This window comes from Parasteatoda tepidariorum, chromosome 10 (assembly GCF_982258835.1).
Source record: "Parasteatoda tepidariorum strain Cologne lab strain chromosome 10, Ptep-v5.0, whole genome shotgun sequence".
Taxonomy (NCBI): domain Eukaryota; kingdom Metazoa; phylum Arthropoda; class Arachnida; order Araneae; family Theridiidae; genus Parasteatoda; species Parasteatoda tepidariorum.
The window spans coordinates 4,473,159-4,496,913 of record NC_141764.1 but is presented as its reverse complement, the minus strand read 5'-3'; the positions used below and the strand labels follow the sequence as shown (position 1 = coordinate 4,496,913).

At 32.9% G+C, this 23,755-nt stretch overlaps 1 protein-coding gene and 1 long non-coding RNA gene across 3 annotated transcripts in view; both read left to right on the top strand.

The window, feature by feature from the left end:
- The window catches only part of LOC147802094 (uncharacterized), a 36,502-nt gene extending 33,460 nt beyond the window's left edge, over positions 1-3,042 (top strand). For both annotated transcript variants that reach the window (XM_087153242.1, XM_087153241.1), the window contains one exon: positions 2,657-3,042. In XM_087153242.1, the coding sequence (XP_087009368.1) occupies positions 2,657-2,731 (75 nt within the window). In that variant the 3' untranslated portion in view covers positions 2,732-3,042. The remainder of the gene's footprint in view (positions 1-2,656) is intronic.
- Positions 1-23,755, top strand: part of LOC147802092 (uncharacterized) — a 408,540-nt gene that overhangs the window by 296,865 nt on the left and 87,920 nt on the right. The window lies entirely within an intron of this gene.

Genomic DNA, 23,755 nt, shown 5'->3' with positions numbered 1-23,755 from the left:
TAAATCTAGAATAGGAGATTTCTCAAGCTTTAGGAATCTAGTTTCCAAAGAAACATGGATTTACCGCTAATTAAAAGATAAGACATTTAAAAGTGGGTGGAGTTTCAGATCTAACCACTCACCAACAGGTTTTAATGTGTAGTGCGCGGCCAGAAGGAATAGATTCTAATACAAAATACGGAGCGTAAATACTGATCAATTCTTATATTTTCCAGATTTTTTTTAAGAGAAATTTGAAAGCGCAATAAAGAAATTCATTTTGAAAGTAATATTTCTTTCAGAAATATTATTATTTTTAGTATGTCTTTATATTAATATATCATAAAGATTAATTTTACTTTAATTACCGAATTTATTTAAATGTAAAACGTATTGTATTTTTTATGTTGGAAAATAGAATATTAAACATTGCGTTAATTTAACATTGAGCATAAATAAAAGCAGTAAACGCGAAAAGTAACGCATTAAAAAAGTAACGTGTAAAAGTTAACATGAGAAGTTAGCAAATAAAAGCATAAAAAAGTTACACTGAAGTAACGCAATCAGAAAAGTAATGCGTTATTTAGAAAGAATTTGTAAGCAATGAGAAACGCATTCGAGTAAAAATTACGTATAATTAAAATAAACGCGTTAAAGTCATGCGTAAGGAAATCAATGCTTAGCTCACAAAAGGCCAAGAAAAGTGAGATGAAATATAGAGTAAAGAAAGAAGTAGAGAAACGTGGAAAAAACGCACGAGGAAAATAAATGCGCAAAAGCACCGCCTAATGCATGCAAATTTAACGGTTATTAAAAGGAACACTTAGATATATATGAAGCTAAAAAGTAATGCATAGGAAGATTAAACGAGTAGCAAACGCATAAAGAAAAGGAAGGCATAAAAAATACAAGAAATTAAAAATAACGTGCAATTGAAAACGCGGTCAATTTAGTAACGCATGAAAGCAACTATATAATATAAAATAAACACTTAAGAAAAGCATACGCTAGAAGTAAAGCAAAAAAAAATATATATATATAAATATTTTGTAAAGTAAACATGGGTAAAATTATAACGCATTGAGAAAAGTAAGTGGAAATATACAGAGTAATGGAAAGCGTAAACTATTTATTAAAGAATAGAGTAGAAAAACGGAAAAAAGTAAAAGCAACACATAATAGAAATAAATACGTAAAAGTAACCTACAGAGAAATAAAAAAAAGTCAAGTTAAAAGTGTATAATAAGTAAAAAATAATATATAACGCGTAAAAAGGTAAAGTTTAAATTCAACACTGTCGTCTAACGCTGAAAGATAAGTAAAGAGTAATATACATATTTACGCTTAAAATAAAAAGGAAGTAAAAGTGGAAAAGTAAGGCATAAGAAAAGTAAGAATTAATTCATAAGAAAAAATCAACAACAAAGAAGTAGAACGTAAAATGTAATGCATATTACAAGTTTGTAAAAGTAACACGTAAAAAATTAAACGCGTAGAAGTGGCACCGCAAATAAAAGTGAACATAACAACTCCCAAAATTAAGTTTAATGTGCAATATAAGAAAACTAACTAAATTGACGCATAAGAAAATTATAAATTACGCATAGTATTAAGCGCTTAAAAGTAACGCATAAGAAAAGCAAACATGTAAAAATAACGTATATGAAACAGAAGGAAAAACTATATCGTTACTCATTCATATGTTAAAGTAAATAAGGATTGATAAGAAAAATCGTGAATAAAGATTTCTTTGTTTCAAATGTTGATATCTATTGATATAAATAAAAAGAGTATTGACATCTAAACTGAATAATTAAACAATAAATTAAATGTACCATGTTAGACTTAAACTTGTGATGTTTGGTTATATAGAAATCTTTTTTCACGCCCTTTTAATACGGCTGTGAAGGAATCGGTCTTTTCTTATCGTAGAGAGTCGATGTCATTGAGATAATAAAGAATTTAATTAATGAACACAAACATCAAAGTATGAGAGAATAATCTATCAAGTTTTAGAAAAAATTGTGGATACCTGAGATTAGAGTTTAGTTAGGGGAATTAAATTTAGATTTCACAAATTAAGTCACTTTAAGGTATTATGAAAGAATATATTGAATTAAATTTAGTGAATAATTAGTTAAACATACAAAAATGATTAGTCTTTTGAACAAGCGTAATAATGCTCATAGTAACAATCACTACATTTAACCAGACAAAAATAAATTACGAATTTACATCTTTTTAAAAAGAATTGTTTTAGTTTTTTTAAAAAAAAAAAACATTTTAAACTGATGGTTTAACAGTAAAAGTTTTTCGATAATGATTTGTTATACACTTCATGTTTAAATGTTTTTATATAATTTAGTAAGTGGTTTTCAAACAGATCATTATTAAACTAATGTTGCAGTTAAGAATTAAAAAAAAATTTCGAGTACACTTGTTTATAAAATTTTGAAATGTTTAATGGTACAATTACGATTAAAAGTACCTTTATTCAGTTACGGTAGAGGGACCATGACCTTGCACCACACAGTATAGTGGTCTCAAGTATGGCTTCACTTTTCTGAAGTTCTCTTTTCCTGTCTCTACTCTATAAATAAGAAACAATGCTTTTTGCAAACATTATGAATTGTAGGAGCATGTTATAAAGAGGTAATATAGTGTATTTTCATTACAGGATCTTAAACGGAATAGACTTGTAACAGTGATTGCTGAAATCGATAAGTCGCAGAAGTATTATGGTCTGCTATAATTCTACGTATGCCACCTTTGTCGTTGCTGTATTTCTATTTATCTGAGAACAATTCAATTTAAAATTTTCATGAAAGTGTGAACATACCCTTCAGCGGAGAGATTTGATTGCGAAACTTTCATTGAAAGAGGATTATTACCTATGAGGTTAAACGTGAACGTGCATATAAAAGGACCGAAGTCTGTAAAGGCAGCCAAGATAACTTATTAAAATTTTTGTTTATATTTTGTTTATACTTATATTTTTATTATTTATACTACATATTTGATCTTCTGATTCTTGTGAATTTAATTAAAATGTATTGCGTGTGTGTTTCTTCCTTTACCCCTAAAACATGAAATAAGGTATTGAAAACAAGAATATGTTTACTCTTTAATATAGTCCTGAAATAACATATCCTAAAATCAGCATCTTAATTTTATCGAAGTTAAGAGTAATATTGCTGATGGAGTGATAAAAGTCGTTTTTTTAACTTGTTGAACATAATACAACTAATTTGGAAATCGCTTTGTTATTTTGTAGCTTTATTACGAGTAATCAAGCTTAGTTAGGTAAGGGATACACTATATCAGACATTAATTAAAACTGAACATAAATTATAAATTGACTTATTGCAGTTTAAAAAGGGTCCCTATAAAATACTAAATCTAGCAATTACTTACATAAACGATATAATAAATATTGGGAATTCAATTGGAAAAATTTTTAATGTTTGTTAATTGACTTTTTTTTAATTTTTACCTGTTAGGAAATATTCTTGAATTATAAAATTCAACCTGAAGGAAAATTTTAGATTCCGCATATACCTAAATATGTTTAAAAATTAAAATAACTAAATAGAGTTTTCACTATAGTGAATTAAGCTACGCAAAACAGCAATTTTCATCTTAGACATAAAACAACTCGATAGCTACATCAACATGTTAAAAAAGAATTCTGTTAATAATGTAAAATTACATTTAATAGTTTTTGAGTTATAACGGAGTGAAACTCGCTCTGTAAAAATTGTTTAAGACGATTGTGGCAATAGTTTTATTTAATATAAACGAATCAAAACTTTTGAGCATGTCGCCGCATGAAGTTTGCAGATATAACAGTAAAAGTAGACTAAGTTAGAAAATAAAATCCATTTTAGTTCTATCTGCACTTCAGTCATGGCGAACTAATATTAATCAGTAATAATATAAGCCTAATCTAAGAGGGTGTGAGAGGTTCATTTTAGACGAATTACCTTTACGAACATGAGCTCTCATCAACTATAATTAAAATATAGTATTAAAAACTGATGTATTAAACAATCAACGAAAGCAATATAAAATTACTGCAAAAGCAATAGTTTCGGGGTTTGGCGAGTGATAGCGAAGCAGGGATCCAGTAAACTGAAAATAAAAAATACGCCTTACTTAGCTAATAATTTTTGGAACAATTATTTTATAGATGCTGTATCTCCTGATTTCAGAGGAAATTTTTTTTTAGAGTCTTAGCAAAATATTAAATATCTTTTCTTAATTTAGCAAAGTTCAATTATAAAGATTTCGTCCACCGTTACATACAAGTAATCGAAATAAATGTTTCGAACTTAAAAAATTAAGTGTTTGCACAGATTAAGTTGTTCACAGTCGCATAATTCTTGCTTTTATTTCGCTATCACTACAAAGAATTTTAATCAGAAGTGATATGATATTGTTGAGTTTCTTGCTTTTACGAACAAATATCTTCATTTTTTTATTAATTTTTTTTTCGTTGCTGTTTCGTCGTGCAATTTGCCCCAGATCCCGAAGCAATCTGCAACCAACTTCGTGAGCTATTCCGGGGGTATGCTTGGGACACTAAAGCGATCAGGGCTCTAGCTTAACTAACAATTAATAATACAGGGTGTCCCAAAAGGTCGTTTACAAACTTAACATGCTGGTCTGTCATGTCATGATGAACAAAATTTACATAGGAACTTGTGTCCGAAAATTAAAACTGCGACCGCTAGAGGGCGATAATTGCACGAAAACGGGAGAGTGGGAAAAACAATCATTTCAGGCGTGGACGTTGAAGGAGAAGGATGAATGAGTTTAGTAACGCAGAAATGGCCGACATGCATTACGTATACGGCGCTGCTGATGGAAATTGACGAGCCGCGGCACGGACGTACCTTGAGCACTTCCCAAACAGACGTCAGCCAAGTCATGTTTTGTTTGGATGATTGTACCGCAGATTATGTGAATCAGGTGCTTTCGTAGCACGTAGTCACCTCGGCGGAGAACGTGCTACACGCACACCTGTCGTAGAGGAAACCGTGCTACAGGAGTATGCCATCAACCCGCAAAGAAGTCTCAGAGAAGGCGAACGTGTCTTGGGTGTAGCTCGTTCCACCATAATGCGCATACTGCACGATGACATGCAACACCCTTACCACTTCCAAAAAGTACAGGCATTGTGCGCTGACGATTATCCCAAACGCATTGCATTCTCACGCTGGAATTTGCAACAGCGGGTCGCACAGCCAGATTTTCCATCATGGATTTTGTTTTCTGAAGAATCCTGCTTTACACGGGATGGTGTCGTGAACCTGCACAACATGCACGTATGGGCGCATGAAAACCCAAGATGTATGCCCATGCACATCAACAACGTTTCAGCGTAAACGTTTGGGCTGGTATTATTGGTGACATGTTGATTGGCCCTTACCTTCTACCTGAACGCCTCGACGGAAATACCTATCGCATTTTTTTAGAAAGAGTTTTGCCGGATCTGATGGGTGACGTTCCAGCCGCTACACGCCGAAACATCTGGCTTCAGCATGATGGAGCGCCTGACCACTTTAGCTACGCTGTTCGAGAATACCTCGATAGGATTTATCCTAATCGCTGGATCGGTAGAGGCGGACCAGTCCCATGGCCACCGCGATCCCCCGACCTGACTCCCCTGGATTTCTACCTGTGGGATCACATGAAGTCCATAGTGTACGAGACACCTGTAACATTGGACATGGATCTTATCGCCAGGATCGCGGAAGCGGCAGCACGTGTCCGTGACACTCCTGGCCAATTTGAACGGGTTCGTGAATCCATGCGCCGACGCTGTGAAACGTGCATTGTGGCGAATGGAAGGAATTTTGAGCATTTGCTGTGATGTAATGGTGTTTTATAATAAAAATCATATTAACACCGCTATCGATATCATTTTTTTTCTCCTCATCCAAACCTGCACTTATCGCCCTCTAGCGGTCTCAGTTTTAATTTTCGGGCACAAGTTCCTATGTAAATCTTGTTCATCATGATATGACAGACCAGCATGTTAAGTTTGTAAACGACCTTTTGGGACACCCTGTATATTCGAGAGTAAAACATTCGTATTAAGCAATATCACGCATGGAGAGCGATCAGGGATCCTCCCGATTTAGTTTAGCGAAAACTATTCGCAATAGAATTGTGTGTCTTTTGTTGATACATTGACAATTCGTATTGCCTTAAATTTCTAAATATTTTTGGAACAATTCAGTTGTGAAATTGCGTTGTTTTACGAACGAATATTAATTTACATTAATGTCTAGATTTTTTGCTATAAAATAGGCAATCCATCTCAGATCGTAATCTGAAATCAATTTCTTAAAAAAGTTTCGGAGGTTGGCGAATGATAGTAAGCATTTTTTAACGAATGTAATTAATTTATTATTACTGACGCATATTCCTAATAGACAAGATTTTTTGTTTCTTATGATTACTTTGAAACACTGAAACTTAGTCGAAAAATTTACGCTTTTTACTTAAAAAAATATATTTAAAATCACGTTCTTTTTTAAAACTACACTCTCGGAATAACTGGCGGAAAAAGTATATTTTAGTTGTCTAATTTCATAATTTTCTTTTGTCAAGATATTTTTCAAACTTGTAGAATTTATTTTATATCGGAAAATACTTGTCTATTTTATGACTTGTGAATAGATAGCAAATCATTTTTTTCGTCAATAAAACATAAATAATTTTCAGTTCGTCTGAGATTCGTAAAACAATCATTATAAACGTTGGTGTTTTAACTTTCAACACAAAGCTGTAAAATGGGAAGACGCACGTTAATCGTTTCGTTTTAGCCAACCCATAATTCATATTAAATAGTATGAAAATATTAAAACGGCTGTCATCTTGCGATTTGACCTCTGAAATGACAGTCATAAACTTTTAATGTATTTAGACTAGTATATATTTATTCTCAAAAGTATATAAAATGAATATTTTTTGCAGCAAAAATTCTAAATTAGAACTCAATAATTTAAAATATATTATAATTATTTGACAATAAATAATTATAATATTGCTCAGTGCCAGACTGATCATGGGTTAGAGTTCCCTTGCCGTCAGGTTAACAGTGGGAGGTTTTCCCCTCCATGTAACGCAAATCCGGGTTAGTTCCATCAAAAAATCTTCCACGAAGGCAAATTCCTCTCAATACTTGATCCAGGAGCTCTTTTGTGTTCCGGATTGGGTTTAAAATTACTAGGCTATGGAGTTGAACACGGGTTGTCGTAAACCCAAAATTGGGACTGCTGTTCAACGACTGTTATATTCTAAAATAAAAACAAAATAATCAGAGTGCATGAGAGGAAAGCTTTAAAGACTCAAATATTATGTCTCAAGAACTATTAGTCCGATTTCGTTCAAATTTTGTATTTTGGCCTTTTCAAATTACATAGTATTAAATGATGTAAAAATGTATATGCCATAGAAAGTTTTTCAAACCTTATTAAATAAAAAATAACAAAAAAGTTTTAAAAATTATTTTTTCCATGAATTTTTTTTTATGAAATAACTTAATTTTATAATTATGAGATTAGTTTATTTAAAAAAATTATCAAGACAAGGTAGACTACGCGAAAAAGGAAATTAGCATAAAGGAATCTATACGTTTGCACTCACTCCTCACATAACTAACGCAAAATTTTCTCGTTAAGGAATTTAGTTTTAAATTTTAAAAAAAAATACAAATTTTGGACGAAGTCGGCCGAATAGTTTCTAAGGTAACCAATTTTAAAATGATCACGTAATTAGAATTTGATTTATCCATAACTGTTCGATCAATTTCGCACTAAGTTTTGTATTTTCAAATTGCATTCTTAAAAAATAGGTAAAAGCAATTAAAAAATTCCATAAAACTCCACATTTTCCAAGTATTATTAAATAAATTAATAAAAAATAATACATAATTATTATAAATTATTTTTTCCGGGAAATAACTCGCGCACAGCCCTACCAACCAGGCTACGCCATACACGGTGTTCCCACGACTCTCGCCGTTAGTCAAATAATAATATTCTTGATTTATCTAATACAATTGCTTTATAAAGATTTCTTTCGGTACAAAAATTCACTAACGAAACTGTCTTCACGTAAACGAGTCTTATTGTTCTATACAAAATTGTTGTTAACTAAATAAGTCATATTGTTTTATACAAAATGCTTGTGATTCACTCAATTAGCTTCATAAGGAAAAAAGTTTATGAAACTAAACATAACTAGTTACACAAGAAAAAGGAATGAGACTAAAAACGATTGTATAATAAAAGCGTACTTTTCATCCAATTTTTTTTTCTTCTTAAATTTAGTCATTGTGAACTCATTTTTGGTCCATTAAAATGAATGGGCAGATCATGTTATATTGAAATTTTTTTCTACATGAAATAGACTAGATATTAAAATAAATGAAATTAAAATAATTAAGTAAAAAATAATACGAACTATGGAAGAGTTGCAAACAAAAATAGAAAAAAAAGAAGAAAAGATTTCAGGCAAAATTTAAATTAAGTCTCCAAAAATTTAGATAAAATGCTGCTTCATGTTTTAAATTGTGTTGAATAACTTTACAAAAAATCATTTGAAATTCGAAAAATTTCAAATGGATTTTATTTACAGATTTTAAAGTTGAATTTTGAGAAAACTTGTTTTTCTTTTCCTTATATTCCTTCCCTTATTTCCTGGTATGAATTAATGCATTTAAATAATTTCAATGTTTTTTTTAATGTATTTAAATAAAATCTTCTCTATTATCGGGCTTTCAAAGCTAATTTGTGTCTTTTTTTTTGTCAGTAAATAACATAATTGATTCTTAAATTAATGTTTTTTCTTTCAAATTATCGCTACGTTCTACAAGGGACAAAAAACTATAATAACCTCAAATTGCTTCTACTAGTAAAAGAGCCATGCTTTAAAGCAGCAATCTATTACTGAAATTGAGAAACGAGCGCTTTTTCTCTTAAGAGAAGAATTCTTTTCAAAGGCGCAAAATGCGCTAGTTACCCCACTGATTATGAACGAATGTTTATTTTTCATTATCGTCACTAGAGGGCTGCACTAGTTCAAAAAGACTAGCTTTTTCTAAAACACAAAGCTAATACCGATTTTGTTTTCCTTACTAATAATGGCAAAAATTGACATCAGGTGACAGACAGTTTAAAAACATTTTCATAATATTTTCAACGCGGGATTGTCTTGCAATTTAGTTTTTGTAAATAAACGGTTTATCAATTTACAGTGCGCAAAAAAAGAACAGAATTAATTTGAATAACTTTTTATCTAATGATTGGATCTCCACGTTCTAGTACTCAATCTTAAAGGTTAAAGGGGGTAAATACTAATATACTAATTATTTAATGCAGACAATATTTTAAGCTACGAAATCAGACACAAATCGAACTTTCTCTGAATAAAAAATAATTTTTTTCGGGGGATTCGGATTTTTGATAGACAAAATATAAGGGGTAATCGCAATCCGGGAAATATGGTTCCAATAGTTAAGTCAGGAGAGCTGTCCAAAGTTTGGACACTTTAATATTATTTAGACTTTTTTGTGTATTTTGCCATATCGCGAGAACGTTTTTTTCGAATTGAAAAGCTCTAAAAACAATTGTAAAATTCTTTTATCAAAAGATACTACCATAAGAAATAGCTTTTAGTAAGTATTTATTGTTTTTAATTATTTTATTTAATAATCGACAAAGAAAATTTTGAAATATATGCTTTCCAAATTTTTTTACGTCATTTTAAAGAATGTAATTTTAAATAATAGACTGAAAAAATACCGAATTTAAGCGAAATTGAACGAATAGTTCCTGAAAAATCTAATAAATTTTAAAAATAAATTCTCCTCTCAAACCATTAAAATAGAGTCTTAGTATGTATAAATAAGATTATTACATCAAAAGTTATTAAAAAATGTTTCTGTTTTTTTGTGCACTATACAATAAGACATATAAGACTACATGATAGTGAAGAATTTATTTTGTTGTTAGGTAGTCTTACGGATGTTGATATGTGTAACATGTTCTTTTGTTATTTCTTGTTTACTGCTGTCTTATTTTTGCCATAAACATTTTATCAGTGATCGAACTTACGATGATTTTCAATGGGCTAGATATTCCCTGAATTAGGTTAAAATTGAGGCGAACTCTAATAAGTGGTTTCTAGGTCAAAAATGAGGAAATATTTATTTAGACCATAAATTGTTTTTCTTCTTCTTATAATCGAAATTAATAATCGAAGTAATATGGCAACAAAATAATACTAAATCTATAATATGTAGTTCGTACCCAACTATTGCAACAGTTTAGTTTTTCAAAAAAAGTTTCATTCAATTGACAATTCAAAAAAACTGCACAACAACTCAAAAAAACTTTCATTCAGCTTCATTCAAAAAATCATTAAACTCACAATAACTGTATTTTTTTTCACCATTTAATAATTATATCGTTATTTTAAGAATGTAAAAAACAATAAGCATCGTATGCATACAAAACGAAAATAGCAAGTACGTTCAGCTAATTCTTTAGTCAGACTACAGTTTTGGTTTTAACAATTGTAATTGTATTTAAATATAGCGAATATCTATAAGAAATTAGGAAAAAGTAGCCGCAATGATAATTTTCTTTTCAGAAGGTTGTCGATCGCAGGATAAACTTTTCTACAATAAGCTTACATTTGGAGACAAAATTAAAACTTGCGGTATTTAAGTCAAAAATTCGGTAGAGCTTATTTTGGCCTCAATTTTAGTTTGGGCAATAAGATAACGAAAATATTTTGTGCGAGTACATGATCTAACAATTAGTATGGGCTACGTTTGTTTGCAAATTTTGAAATTGTGTGTGGAACAATTTTTGCCACATCTTTTTTTTTTGGAACCTTCAATGGGTAGGATTATTCACTTAGACACTAAGAGTCAGAGGGTTTCTGCTCCCAAAAGAGTGCCTCAGGTTCAAATTCCAGAGGAGCCTGGTTTTTCAGAATTCTACTCCTGACTCTCACTAAATATCCTCAGATGGATCATGAGTTCGAACTCCCCTGCCATCGGACTTAGTGTGAGAGGCTTTCCCTCCATGCTTGGCGTTTTTCCTTTAGTTGTTTTCCACTTCGGATTAGTTTCATCAAAAAATCTTTCACGAAAGCTAGTTTATCCCAATATTTGATCCAGAAGCTTCCCTGTCTTCTGGGATGGTTTCAAAATTACATGCCTATGGAGTTGGACATTGATAGTCATAAACTCAAAAATGCATCGGCAGTTCGATGCTGTTTATAAAATAAAATGAACGGGTAAACGCATTGAGACGATGTTCAAAATTATGCTTTCCTAGTCAAAAATCAGTTAAAACGTCTTGAAGCTTTTTTATAATGGGAGGGCTGTTGAAAATATTTGTTGTTGTTGTAATTCCTTTACGTCGCACTAGAGCTGCACAATGGGCTATTGGCGACAGTCTGGGAAACATCTCTGAGGATAGCACTCCTGCTTCTGTAGTCGACACCTTCATTCGAAGTCAAGCACTTTACTGTAGAATATCTTAACGAAGACCAATAGCGCGCACCCTCGGTCCCTACGCAGACTGTGAAAATACTTGGATGATCAATATTAGATTAATTTCGCGTGTGCTAACAGTTCCAAACAGAATTCGTAAGTTCGGTTAACAAATAAGCCTAATCAGCTATGAAATTTTTGTGGTTTCAAAATACATCTAAGCAGGTTAAAAGCAAGCATTCATGCTATCGCCTAAACTGTTCCAGGCTGGAGGGAGCAATGCATGTTAATTGTTAATTATTTCGTTGACCAATGGCAACGTAGTCAGCATTCCACACCGATTTTCCCAAACGATCTAATGGAAATCGATCTGAAACTGTATGGGCTGCAAGAACCCGTCCTGTCATCGAACCCCAGTTTTCCCCAAAGACAGTTCAGTGACTTACCTACTGAGACATCGGGACTCTTTCTTATAATGGTAAAAATAATAATAATTAGCTACTAGTTGGCTATTGAAAAGATACGCTGTTATAAGCGTATGATATTTTCATATAGGGTGACTCTACTTGGTAAAATTTTAAATTTCGCTTCAAAAATCTCAGAATTCTTAAAACGTAACAAAACGCTATTTTGCCGTTATAAAGTCTAAAAATATCTGGCTAATAAAAACATGAATAAAAGAAACAAAACACATAAATAAAAATTAAAAGTACGAGGTTTTGATGGAACATCGTAGAGTTGTTGATTTTGGAGAAGATAGTTTTTGTTTTTGGAATTTGAGGTTTATGCTAACCCGCTAAAGGTTCTTCCAAATCCTCTTACAAGATAATTACTAATCTGTTAAATTAATTGTAATGTAAATTAAATTTGTTACTTTATGTGTTATCTTCAAATAAATGTGTTATTTTTAAAAGAAAATCATCTGTTTCTTAATATAGCTTGATTCGTTACACCGTAATTCTTATTTTAGTACAAGATATGTATATTTTTGCTAATGATATCCAACTATAGACTTAAATATGGAGCTAAAATTCAAATTTTTGGAGTTTGTCGTCAAATACCTAGCTATATATTATTTAATTCTTTGCTATATTTTATTTATTTATTTATTTATTTTTTGCTGTTTAGCATTCGAAATTTTTTCATGGGATATCGTTTTACTAATTGGCTAAAGTTCGATGGAAGAAAATCGATGGATGGAAAATTATCTAGAGATTGTTTTTGAAATAACTTTTTATCTGTGGGATTGGGTAAAGAAATTTTTGGTGGTCAAATGTAGGGATAATGGTTTCTTGCAATGGGCTAATTTTCGAACACAACACGAAGTTCACTTTTTTGGGTTTTAGGTCAGAAATTAGTTTATTCTTGTTTTGGCCAAAAAAAAATTTTTTTTAGAAAAGAGACAAATGAAATTTTTTGATGGGTTAAGGCAGAGGTGGGCAAACTCACACCACAAATGATACGGGAAGACATTCGGAGTGATTGCCATTCTGCAAAATTGCGATGGACAGCTAAAAAATAAAAATTACTTTAACGCTTATTACATATTTACTCTATTTTAGTATAGGAATATGTGTTTACTACCTATTTTTAATCAGTAATAAACGTTGTTTAAAAAAAGTACCTTTCATTGCTCACGGATGAACATCTTAAAAATCTTTAATCGCTCTCAACTTCAGATTTACAACTATTCAATGAAGAATTGGTTAGAATTTTAACAAAGTGTCATCGGGGAAACTTTTTCAGTGTTATTTGTACACGTACAATTATTTCGAGAATTTTTTAAAAAAAAAGACTTTGGAATGGTCTAATCGTTCAAATTTTTGTTTCGAACATATCTTTGCATTATTTTTAGTGGATTTCCAAACGAAAATATTTGGTGGGTTAAAGTGGAGGGATAAAATTTCAACAAGAAGCTAACATTTTGAGTAAAAATTCAATATTGTGGTTTCTAAAATTCTAAGTAAAGAAATTAGTTAAAACTTGTTTCTTCTGCCCTTTATAAATAATTAATTGGTTTATAGATCATAAAACATGTAAAACAAATTTCAGCCATAACTTCATTTCAACTGGTGAGCTGATGAAAAGGGTTGCCGGATTTAAGCCGGATAATAAAAAAAACTGGTGCGTTTTTTGCTCAAACCACTAAAAAAAAGATAGGTTAAAATAAATGCAAGCAATTTTTATTAAAATAAATATTTTTAAAAGATTCAGATAATATTAAAGAAACTTGATAATGTTAATTGCATAGTACAGTGCGCAAAAAAAGAAAAGATATTGCTTTGAGTAACTTTTGTTCTAATGATCGGATTTCCACGTACTAAATGTCAATATTAATGGTTTCTGACGTGACTTCATCTATACTAATTAATTAATGCTAACAATTTAAATACGAAATCAGACACAGAGTGCAGACTCTGAATAAACAATATTTTTTTTGCATATTTGGATTCCTGACCCTCAAAGTAAATAACATTTCGAAAAAATTGCATCAAAATTTGGGGTGCTATTAAGTTAAATATACTTAGTATCGTCCCAAAAAGAGGACAAGAACTATCGCCATAACAGAAGAAGAAATTTAATATAACCATAACTGCGTAATCGACAAGAGAAAAATACTCCGTTGCTAAGCAACCCAGCTTTGAGAATAAAAAAGAATGAAATAAAAATTGATGCGAACTTGGTGCTAGCTCTAATCGAAAAGGCTTTATTTACCCATTGGCAAAATGGGTGGTCTAGGTTTGGATTTAATGGCGTCCTCACTTTTCAACTACAATAATCAAGAGTATTAGTAATTGGGTATACCACTACAATAATCAAGAGTATTAGTAATTGGGCCTACGTCACAGGTTGTGTTATTCCTACTAAATTTAACCCATGAACGGCATTTTCTGTGAGCCTAACTTCAAGCCACAAATAAACAAACGAAGTGCTTGATCGTTTAAATAGCTACTCGCCAGATTTTATTGCATTATAAAGAAAAGTAATTGATATTCGATTTTTGATTAATAATTCATTTATGTGGATAGTGGCATTTATGTGGATAGTGGCATAGAATTTAGCATTGCGTCATGGTAAATGTTATTCCTATTAAGTGGAAGTAGTTGTGTTTTTTTTATATTATACCCAATTAGAGCTCACACGTTGCTATAGCAACCGCTGCTGTTTGATATTTTTTTTAGAATTCTTTTTTTCACTTTTAATTTTGATATGCATTAAGTGGGTGAGTTTATTTTTGAGATATGGAACCAGAGAGAACCTGTAAATACTTCTTGAGTTGTGAATAAAAGAGAATTTCATTATTTGAACAATATTTTTGGTTTTTATTGCTTTAAATTAGAATCAGAAATTCCAACCTACAGTTTAAACTGGATCGTTTTCAATACCAATTCAGGTGAATATCCCAAATAAAGAGGGTCCAAACTGATTGACTCGGTCCCAAAAGTTAGACTTGAAGTAGGAAAAAAACGATACCAAGGCTTAAACTTATCGAGGCTGAAAAAGTCAAAGAGCGTAGGCGGGAATACCTTAAGCGTTACACACAAACGGAAGAACGAAAGGATTCCGTTCGCAAACGCAAGTATGAAGCCCGTCCCTCACAAAAGTACAAAAGTGGTTGAGAGAATTGAACCCTACCGGAGCCGAAATTTATCCGTTTTTTAGCAAATATTCACTCATTCCCAAAGAAAAATAATAATTTTTTTATATTGAACAATTCATTCACGTAAAAATATTGAAAAACATATCAAAAAAATATCATAGAATAAATAAACAAAAATTAACACTTGACCGGTATCGCAGTTTTAAAAATTAATCTTCTGCCAGTATCGATATCCAGACCCTTTTGCTTACTAGCCCGTCGTGCTTCCAACCACGCTATGCCTCACACACTGCTGTCGCGAATATCAAGCTTAAAGAACTTTAAAGCGGGTACCTAATGGAACCTATTATAGGCCATTGTAGGCCCCCTGATATGTCTATAAAAATTCTCTTCGGTAGGATTGTTTAGTATATTAAACTCCACCCTCTTGCCAAGTTTGAAAATTATAAGTTAATATTAAAGGAAGATACGGAGTTATTCGAATGCGAGTCTTCGGAGCCGAAATTTATCCGTTCTTTAGCAAATATTCGCTCTTTCCCAAAGAAAAATAATAGTATCTTTATATTGAACACTTCATTCACGTAAAAATATTGAAAAAGATATCAAAAAAATACGACAGAATAAATAAATAAAAATTAATCCTTGACCGGTATTGCAGTTTTAAAAATTAATCTTCGTCCAGTATCCATACCCAGACCCTTTGCTTACTAGCCCGTCGCGCTTCCAACCACGCTATGCCTCACACACTGCTGCCGCGAATTTCAAGCATAAAGAACTTTAAAGCGGGTACCTAATGGAACCTATTATGGGCCATTGTAGGCCCCCTGATATGTCTATAAAAATTCTCTTTGGTAGGATTGATTAGTATATTAAACTCCACCCTCTTGCCGAGTTTGAAAATTATAAGTTAATATTAAAGGAAGATACGAGGAGATTCGAAGGTCAGTCTTCGGAGCCAAAATTTATCCGTTTTTTAGCAAATATTCGCTCTTTTCCAAAGAAAAATAATAGTTTTTATATATTGAACACTTCATTCACGTAAAAATATTGAAAAAGATATCAAAAAAATATTACAGAATAAATAAATAAAAATTAACCCTTGACCGGTATCGCAGTTTTAAAAATTAATCTTCGTCCAGTATCGATCCCCAGCCCCTTTCCTTACTAGCCCGTCGCGCTTCCAACCACGCTATGCCTCACACACTGCTGCCGCAAATATCAAGCTTAAAGAACTTTAAAGCGGGTACCTAACGAACCTATTATGGGCCATTTTAGGCCCCCTGACATGTCTATAAAAATTCTCTTTGGTATGATTGTTTAGTATATTAAACTCCACTCTCTTGCCGAGTTTGAAAATTATAAGTTAATATTAAAGGAAGATACGGGGTGATTCGAATGCGAGTCTTCGGAGCCAAAATTTATCCGTTTTTTAGCAAAAATTCGCTCATTATCAAAGAAAAATAATAATTTTTTTATATTGAACACTTCATTCACGTAAAAATCTTGAAAAAGATATCAAAAAAATATTACAGAATAAATAAATAAAAATTAACCCTTGACCGGTATCGCAGTTTTAAAAATTAATCTTCGTCCGGTATCGATCCCCAGACACTTTGCTTACTAGCCCGGCGCGCTTCCAACCACGATATGCCTCACACACTGCTGCCGCGAATATCAAGCTTAAAGAACTTTAAAGCGGGTACCTAATGGAACCTATTATGGGCCATTGTAGGCCCCCTGATATGTCTATAAAAATTATCTTTGGTACGATTGTTTAGTATATTAAACTCCACCCTCTTGCCGAGTTTGAAAAGTATAAGTTAATATTAAAGGAAGATACGGGGAGATTCGTAAGCGAGTCTTCTGAGCCGAAATTTATCCGTTTTTTTAGCAAATATTCGCTCTTTCCCAAAGAAAAATAATAGTTTTTTTATATTGAACGCTTCATTCACGTAAAAATATTGAAAAAGATATCAAAAAAATATTACAGAATAAATAAATAAAAATTAACCCTTGGCCGGTATCGCAGTTTTAAAAATTAATCTTCGTCCAGTATCGATCCCCAGACACTTTGCTTACTAGCCCGCCGCGCTTCCAACCACGCTATGCCTCACACGCTGCTGCCGCGAATATCAAGCTTAAAGAACTTTAAAGCGGGTACCTAATGGAACCTATTATGGGCCATTGTAGGCCCCCTGATATGTCTATAAAAATTATCTTTGGTACGATTGTTTAGTATATTAAACTCCACCCTCTTGCCGAGTTTGAAAATTATAAGTTAATATTAAAGGAAGATACGGGGAGATTCGTAAGCGAGTCTTCTGAGCCGAAATTTATCCGTTTTTTAGCAAATATTCGCTCCTTCCCAAAGAAAAATAATAATTTTTTTATATTGAACAATTCATTCACGTAAAAATATTGAAAAACATATCAAAAAAATATCATAGAATAAATAAACAAAAATTAACACTTGACCGGTATCGCAGTTTTAAAAATTAATCTTCTGCCAGTATCGATATCCAGACCCTTTTGCTTACTAGCCCGTCGTGCTTCCAACCACGCTATGCCTCACACAATGCTGTCGCGAATATCAAGCTTAAAGAACTTTAAAGCGGGTACCTAATGGAACCTATTATAGGCCATTGTAGGCCCCCTGATATGTCTATAAAAATTCTCTTCGGTAGGATTGTTTAGTATATTAAACTCCACCCTCTTGCCAAGTTTGAAAATTATAAGTTAATATTAAAGGAAGATACGGAGTTATTCGAATGCGAGTCTTCGGAGCCGAAATTTATCCGTTCTTTAGCAAATATTCGCTCTTTCCCAAAGAAAAATAATAGTATCTTTATATTGAACACTTCATTCACGTAAAAATATTGAAAAAGATATCAAAAAAATACGACAGAATAAATAAATAAAAATTAATCCTTGACCGGTATTGCAGTTTTAAAAATTAATCTTCGTCCAGTATCCATACCCAGACCCTTTGCTTACTAGCCCGTCGCGCTTCCAACCACGCTATGCCTCACACACTGCTGCCGCGAATTTCAAGCATAAAGAACTTTAAAGCGGGTACCTAATGGAACCTATTATGGGCCATTGTAGGCCCCCTGATATGTCTATAAAAATTCTCTTTGGTAGGATTGATTAGTATATTAAACTCCACCCTCTTGCCGAGTTTGAAAATTATAAGTTAATATTAAAGGAAGATACGAGGAGATTCGAAGGTCAGTCTTCGGAGCCAAAATTTATCCGTTTTTTAGCAAATATTCGCTCTTTCCCAAAGAAAAATAATAGTTTTTATATATTGAACACTTCATTCACGTAAAAATATTGAAAAAGATATCAAAAAAATATTACAGAATAAATAAATAAAAATTAACCCTTGACCGGTATCGCAGTTTTAAAAATTAATCTTCGTCCAGTATCGATCCCCAGCCCCTTTCCTTACTAGCCCGTCGCGCTTCCAACCACGCTATGCCTCACACACTGCTGCCGCAAATATCAAGCTTAAAGAACTTTAAAGCGGGTACCTAACGAACCTATTATGGGCCATTTTAGGCCCCCTGACATGTCTATAAAAATTCTCTTTGGTATGATTGTTTAGTATATTAAACTCCACTCTCTTGCCGAGTTTGAAAATTATAAGTTAATATTAAAGGAAGATACGGGGTGATTCGAATGCGAGTCTTCGGAGCCAAAATTTATCCGTTTTTTAGCAAAAATTCGCTCATTCCCAAAGAAAAATAATAATTTTTTATATTGAACACTTCATTCACGTAAAAATCTTGAAAAAGATATCAAAAAAATATTACAGAATAAATAAATAAAAATTAACCCTTGACCGGTATCGCAGTTTTAAAAATTAATCTTCGTCCGGTATCGATCCCCAGACACTTTGCTTACTAGCCCGGCGCGCTTCCAACCACGATATGCCTCACACACTGCTGCCGCGAATATCAAGCTTAAAGAACTTTAAAGCGGGTACCTAATGGAACCTATTATGGGCCATTGTAGGCCCCCTGATATGTCTATAAAAATTATCTTTGGTACGATTGTTTAGTATATTAAACTCCACCCTCTTGCCGAGTTTGAAAAGTATAAGTTAATATTAAAGGAAGATACGGGGAGATTCGTAAGCGAGTCTTCTGAGCCGAAATTTATCCGTTTTTTTAGCAAATATTCGCTCTTTCCCAAAGAAAAATAATAGTTTTTTTATATTGAACGCTTCATTCACGTAAAAATATTGAAAAAGATATCAAAAAAATATTACAGAATAAATAAATAAAAATTAACCCTTGGCCGGTATCGCAGTTTTAAAAATTAATCTTCGTCCAGTATCGATCCCCAGACACTTTGCTTACTAGCCCGCCGCGCTTCCAACCACGCTATGCCTCACACGCTGCTGCCGCGAATATCAAGCTTAAAGAACTTTAAAGCGGGTACCTAATGGAACCTATTATGGGCCATTGTAGGCCCCCTGATATGTCTATAAAAATTATCTTTGGTACGATTGTTTAGTATATTAAACTCCACCCTCTTGCCGAGTTTGAAAATTATAAGTTAATATTAAAGGAAGATACGGGGAGATTCGTAAGCGAGTCTTCTGAGCCGAAATTTATCCGTTTTTTAGCAAATATTCGCTCCTTCCCAAAGAAAAATAATAGGTTTTTTATATTGAACGCTTCATTCACGTAAAAATATTGAAAAAGATATAAAAAAAATATTACAGAATAAATAAATAAAAATTAACCCTTGGCCGGTATCGCAGTTTTAAAAATTAATCTTCGTCCAGTATCGATCCCCAGACACTTTGCTTACTAGCCCGGCGCGCTTCCAACCACGATATGCCTCACACACTGCTGCCGCGAATATCAAGCTTAAAGAACTTTAAAGCGGGTACCTAATGGAACCTATTATGGGCCATTGCAGGCCCCCTGATATGTCTATAAAAATTATCTTTGGTACGATTGTTTAGTACATTAGACTCCACCCTCTTGCCGAGTTTGAAAATTATAAGTTAATAATAAAGGAAGATACGGGGAGATTCGTAAGCGAGTCTTCTGAGCCGAAATTTATCCGTTTTTCAGCAAATATTCGCTCTTTCCTAAAGAAAAATAATAGTTTTTTTATATCGAACGCTTCATTCACGTAAAAATATAGAAAAAGATATCAAAAAAATATTACAGAATAAATAAATAAAAATTAACCCTTGACCGGTATCGCAGTTTTAAAAATTAATCCTCGACCAGTACCGATCCCCAGACACTTTGCTTACTAGCCCGGTGCGCTTCCCACCTCGCTAGGCCTCACACGCTGCTGCCGCGAATATCAAGCGTAAAGAACTTTAAAGCGGGTACCTAATGGAACCTATTATGGGCCATTGTAGGCCCCCTGATATGTCTATAAAAATTCTCTTTGGTAGGATTGATTAGTATATTAGACTCCACCCTCTTGCCGAGTTTGAAAATTATAAGTTAATATTAAAGGAAGATACGGGGTTATTCGAATGCGAGTCTTCGCAGCCGAAATTTATCCGTTTTTTAGCAAATATTCGCTCTTTCCCAAAGAAAAATAATAGTTTTTATATATTGAACACTTCATTCACGTAACAATAATGAATAAGATATCAAAAAAACATTATAGAATAAATAAATAAAAATTAATCCTTGACCGGTATTGCAGTTTTAAAAATTAATCTTCGTCCAGTATCGATCCCCAGACCCTTTGCTTACTAGCCCGTCGCGCTTCCAACCACGCTATGCCTCACACGCTGCTGCCGCGAATATCAAGCTTAAAGAACTTTAAAGCGGGTACCTAATGGAACCTATTATGGGCCATAGTAGGTCCCCTGATATGTGTATAAAAATTCTCTTTGGTAGGATTGATTAGTATATTAAACTCCACCCTCTTGCCGAGTTTGAAAATTATAAGTTAATATTGAAGGAAGATACGAGGAGATTCGAATGCCAGTCTTCGGAGCCAAAATTTATCCGTTTTTTAGCAAATATTCGCTCTTTTCCAAAGAAAAATAATAGTTTTTATATATTGAACACTTCATTCACGTAAAAATATTGAAAAAGATATCAAAAAAATATTACAGAATAAATAAATAAAAATTAACCCTTGACCGGTATCGCAGTTTTAAAAATTAATCTTCGTCCGGTATCGATCCCCAGACACTTTGCTTACTAGCCCGGCGCGCTTCCAACCACGATATGCCTCACACACTGCTGCCGCGAATATCAAGCTTAAAGAACTTTAAAGCGGGTACCTAATGGAACCTATTATGGGCCATTGTAGGCCCCCTGATAAGTCTATAAAAATTATCTTTGGTACGATTGTTTAGTATATTAAACTCCACCCTCTTGCCGAGTTTGAAAATTATAAGTTAATATTAAAGAAAGATACGGGGAGATTCGTAAGCGAGTCTTCTGAGCCGAAATTTATCCGTTTTTTAGAAAATATTCGCTGTTTCCCAAAGAAAAATAATAGTTTTTATATATTGAACACTTCATTCACGTAACAATAATGAATAAAATATCAAAAAAATATTATAGAATAAATAAATAAAAATTAATCCTTGACCGGTATTGCAGTTTTAAAAATTAATCTTCGTCCAGTATCGATCCCCAGACCCTTTGCTTACCAGCCCGGCGCGCTTCCAACCACGATATGCCTAACACTGCTGCCGCGAATTTCAAGCATAAAGAACTTTAAAGCGGGTACCTAATGGAACCTATTATAGGCCATTGTAGGCCCCCTGATATGTCTATAAAAATTATCTTTGGTACTTTTGTTTAGTATATTAAACTCCACCCTCTTGCCGAGTTTGAAAATTATAAGTTAATATTAAAGGAAGATACGGGGTTATTCGAATGCGAGTCTTCGCAGCCGAAATTTATCCGTTTTTTAGCAAATATTCGCTCTTTCCCAAAGAAAAATAATAGTTTTTATATATTGAACACTTCATTCACGTAACAATAATGAATAAGATATCAAAAAAATATTATAGAATAAATAAATAAAAATTAATCCTTGACCGGTATTGCAGTTTTAAAAATTATCTTCGTCCAGTATCGATCCCCAGACCCTTTGCTTACTAGCCCGTCGCGCTTCCAACCACGCTATGCCTCACACGCTGCTGCCGCGAATATCAAGCTTAAAGAACTTTAAAGGTTACCTAATGGAACCTATTATGGGCCATTGTAGGTCCCCTGATATGTGTATAAAAATTCTCTTTGGTAGGATTGATTAGTATATTAAACTCCACCCTCTTGCCGAGTTTGAAAATTATAAGTTAATATTAAAGGAAGATACGAGGAGATTCGAATGCCAGTCTTCGGAGCCAAAATTTATCCGTTTTTTAGCAAATATTCGCTCTTTTCCAAAGAAAAATAATAGTTTTTATATATTGAACACTTCATTCACGTAAAAATATTGAAAAAGATATCAAAAAAATATTACAGAATAAATAAATAAAAATTAACCCTTGACCGGTATCGCAGTTTTAAAAATTAATCTTCGTCCGGTATCGATCCCCAGACACTTTGCTTACTAGCCCGGCGCGCTTCCAACCACGATATGCCTCACACACTGCTGCCGCGAATATCAAGCTTAAAGAACTTTAAAGCGGGTACCTAATGGAACCTATTATGGGCCATTGTAGGCCCCCTGATATGTCTATAAAAATTATCTTTGGTACGATTGTTTAGTATATTAAACTCCACCCTCTTGCCGAGTTTGAAAAGTATAAGTTAATATTAAAGGAAGATACGGGGAGATTCGTAAGCGAGTCTTCTGAGCAGAAATTTATCCGTTTTTTTAGCAAATATTCGCTCTTTCCCAAAGAAAAATAATAGTTTTTTTATATTGAACGCTTCATTCAAGTAAAAATATTGAAAAAGATATAAAAAAAATATTACAGGATAAATAAATAAAAATTAACCCTTGACCGGTATCGCAGTTTTAAAAATTAATCTTCGTCCAGTATCGATCCCCAGACACTTTGCTTACTAGCCCGTCGCGCTTCCCACCTCGCTAGGCCTCACACACTGCTGCCGCGAATATCAAGCTTAAAGAACTTTAAAGCGGGTACCTAATGGAACCTATTATGGGCCATTGTAGGCCCCCTGATATGTCGATAAAAATTTTCTTTGGAACGATTGTTTAGTATATTAAACTCCACCCTCTTGCCGAGTTAGAAAATTATAAGTTAATATTAAAGGAAGATACGGGGAGATTCGTAAGCGAGTCTTCTGAACCGAAATTTATCCGTTTTTTAGCAAATATTCGCTCTTTCCCAAAGAAAAATAATAGTTTTTATATATTGAACACTTCATTCACGTAAAAATATTGAAAAAGATATCAAAAAAATATTAAAGAATAAATAAATAAAAATTAATCCTTGACCGGTATTGCAGTTTTAAAAATTAATCTTCGTCCAGTATCGATCCCCAGACCCTTTGCTTACTAGCCCGTCGCGCTTCCAACCACGCTATGCCTCACACACTGCTGCCGCGAATTTCAAGCATAAAGAACTTTAAAGCGGGTACCTAATGGAACCTATTATGGGCCATTGTAGGCTCCCTGATATGTCTATAAAAATTCTCTTTGGTAGGATTGATTAGTATATTAAACTCCACCCTCTTGCCGAG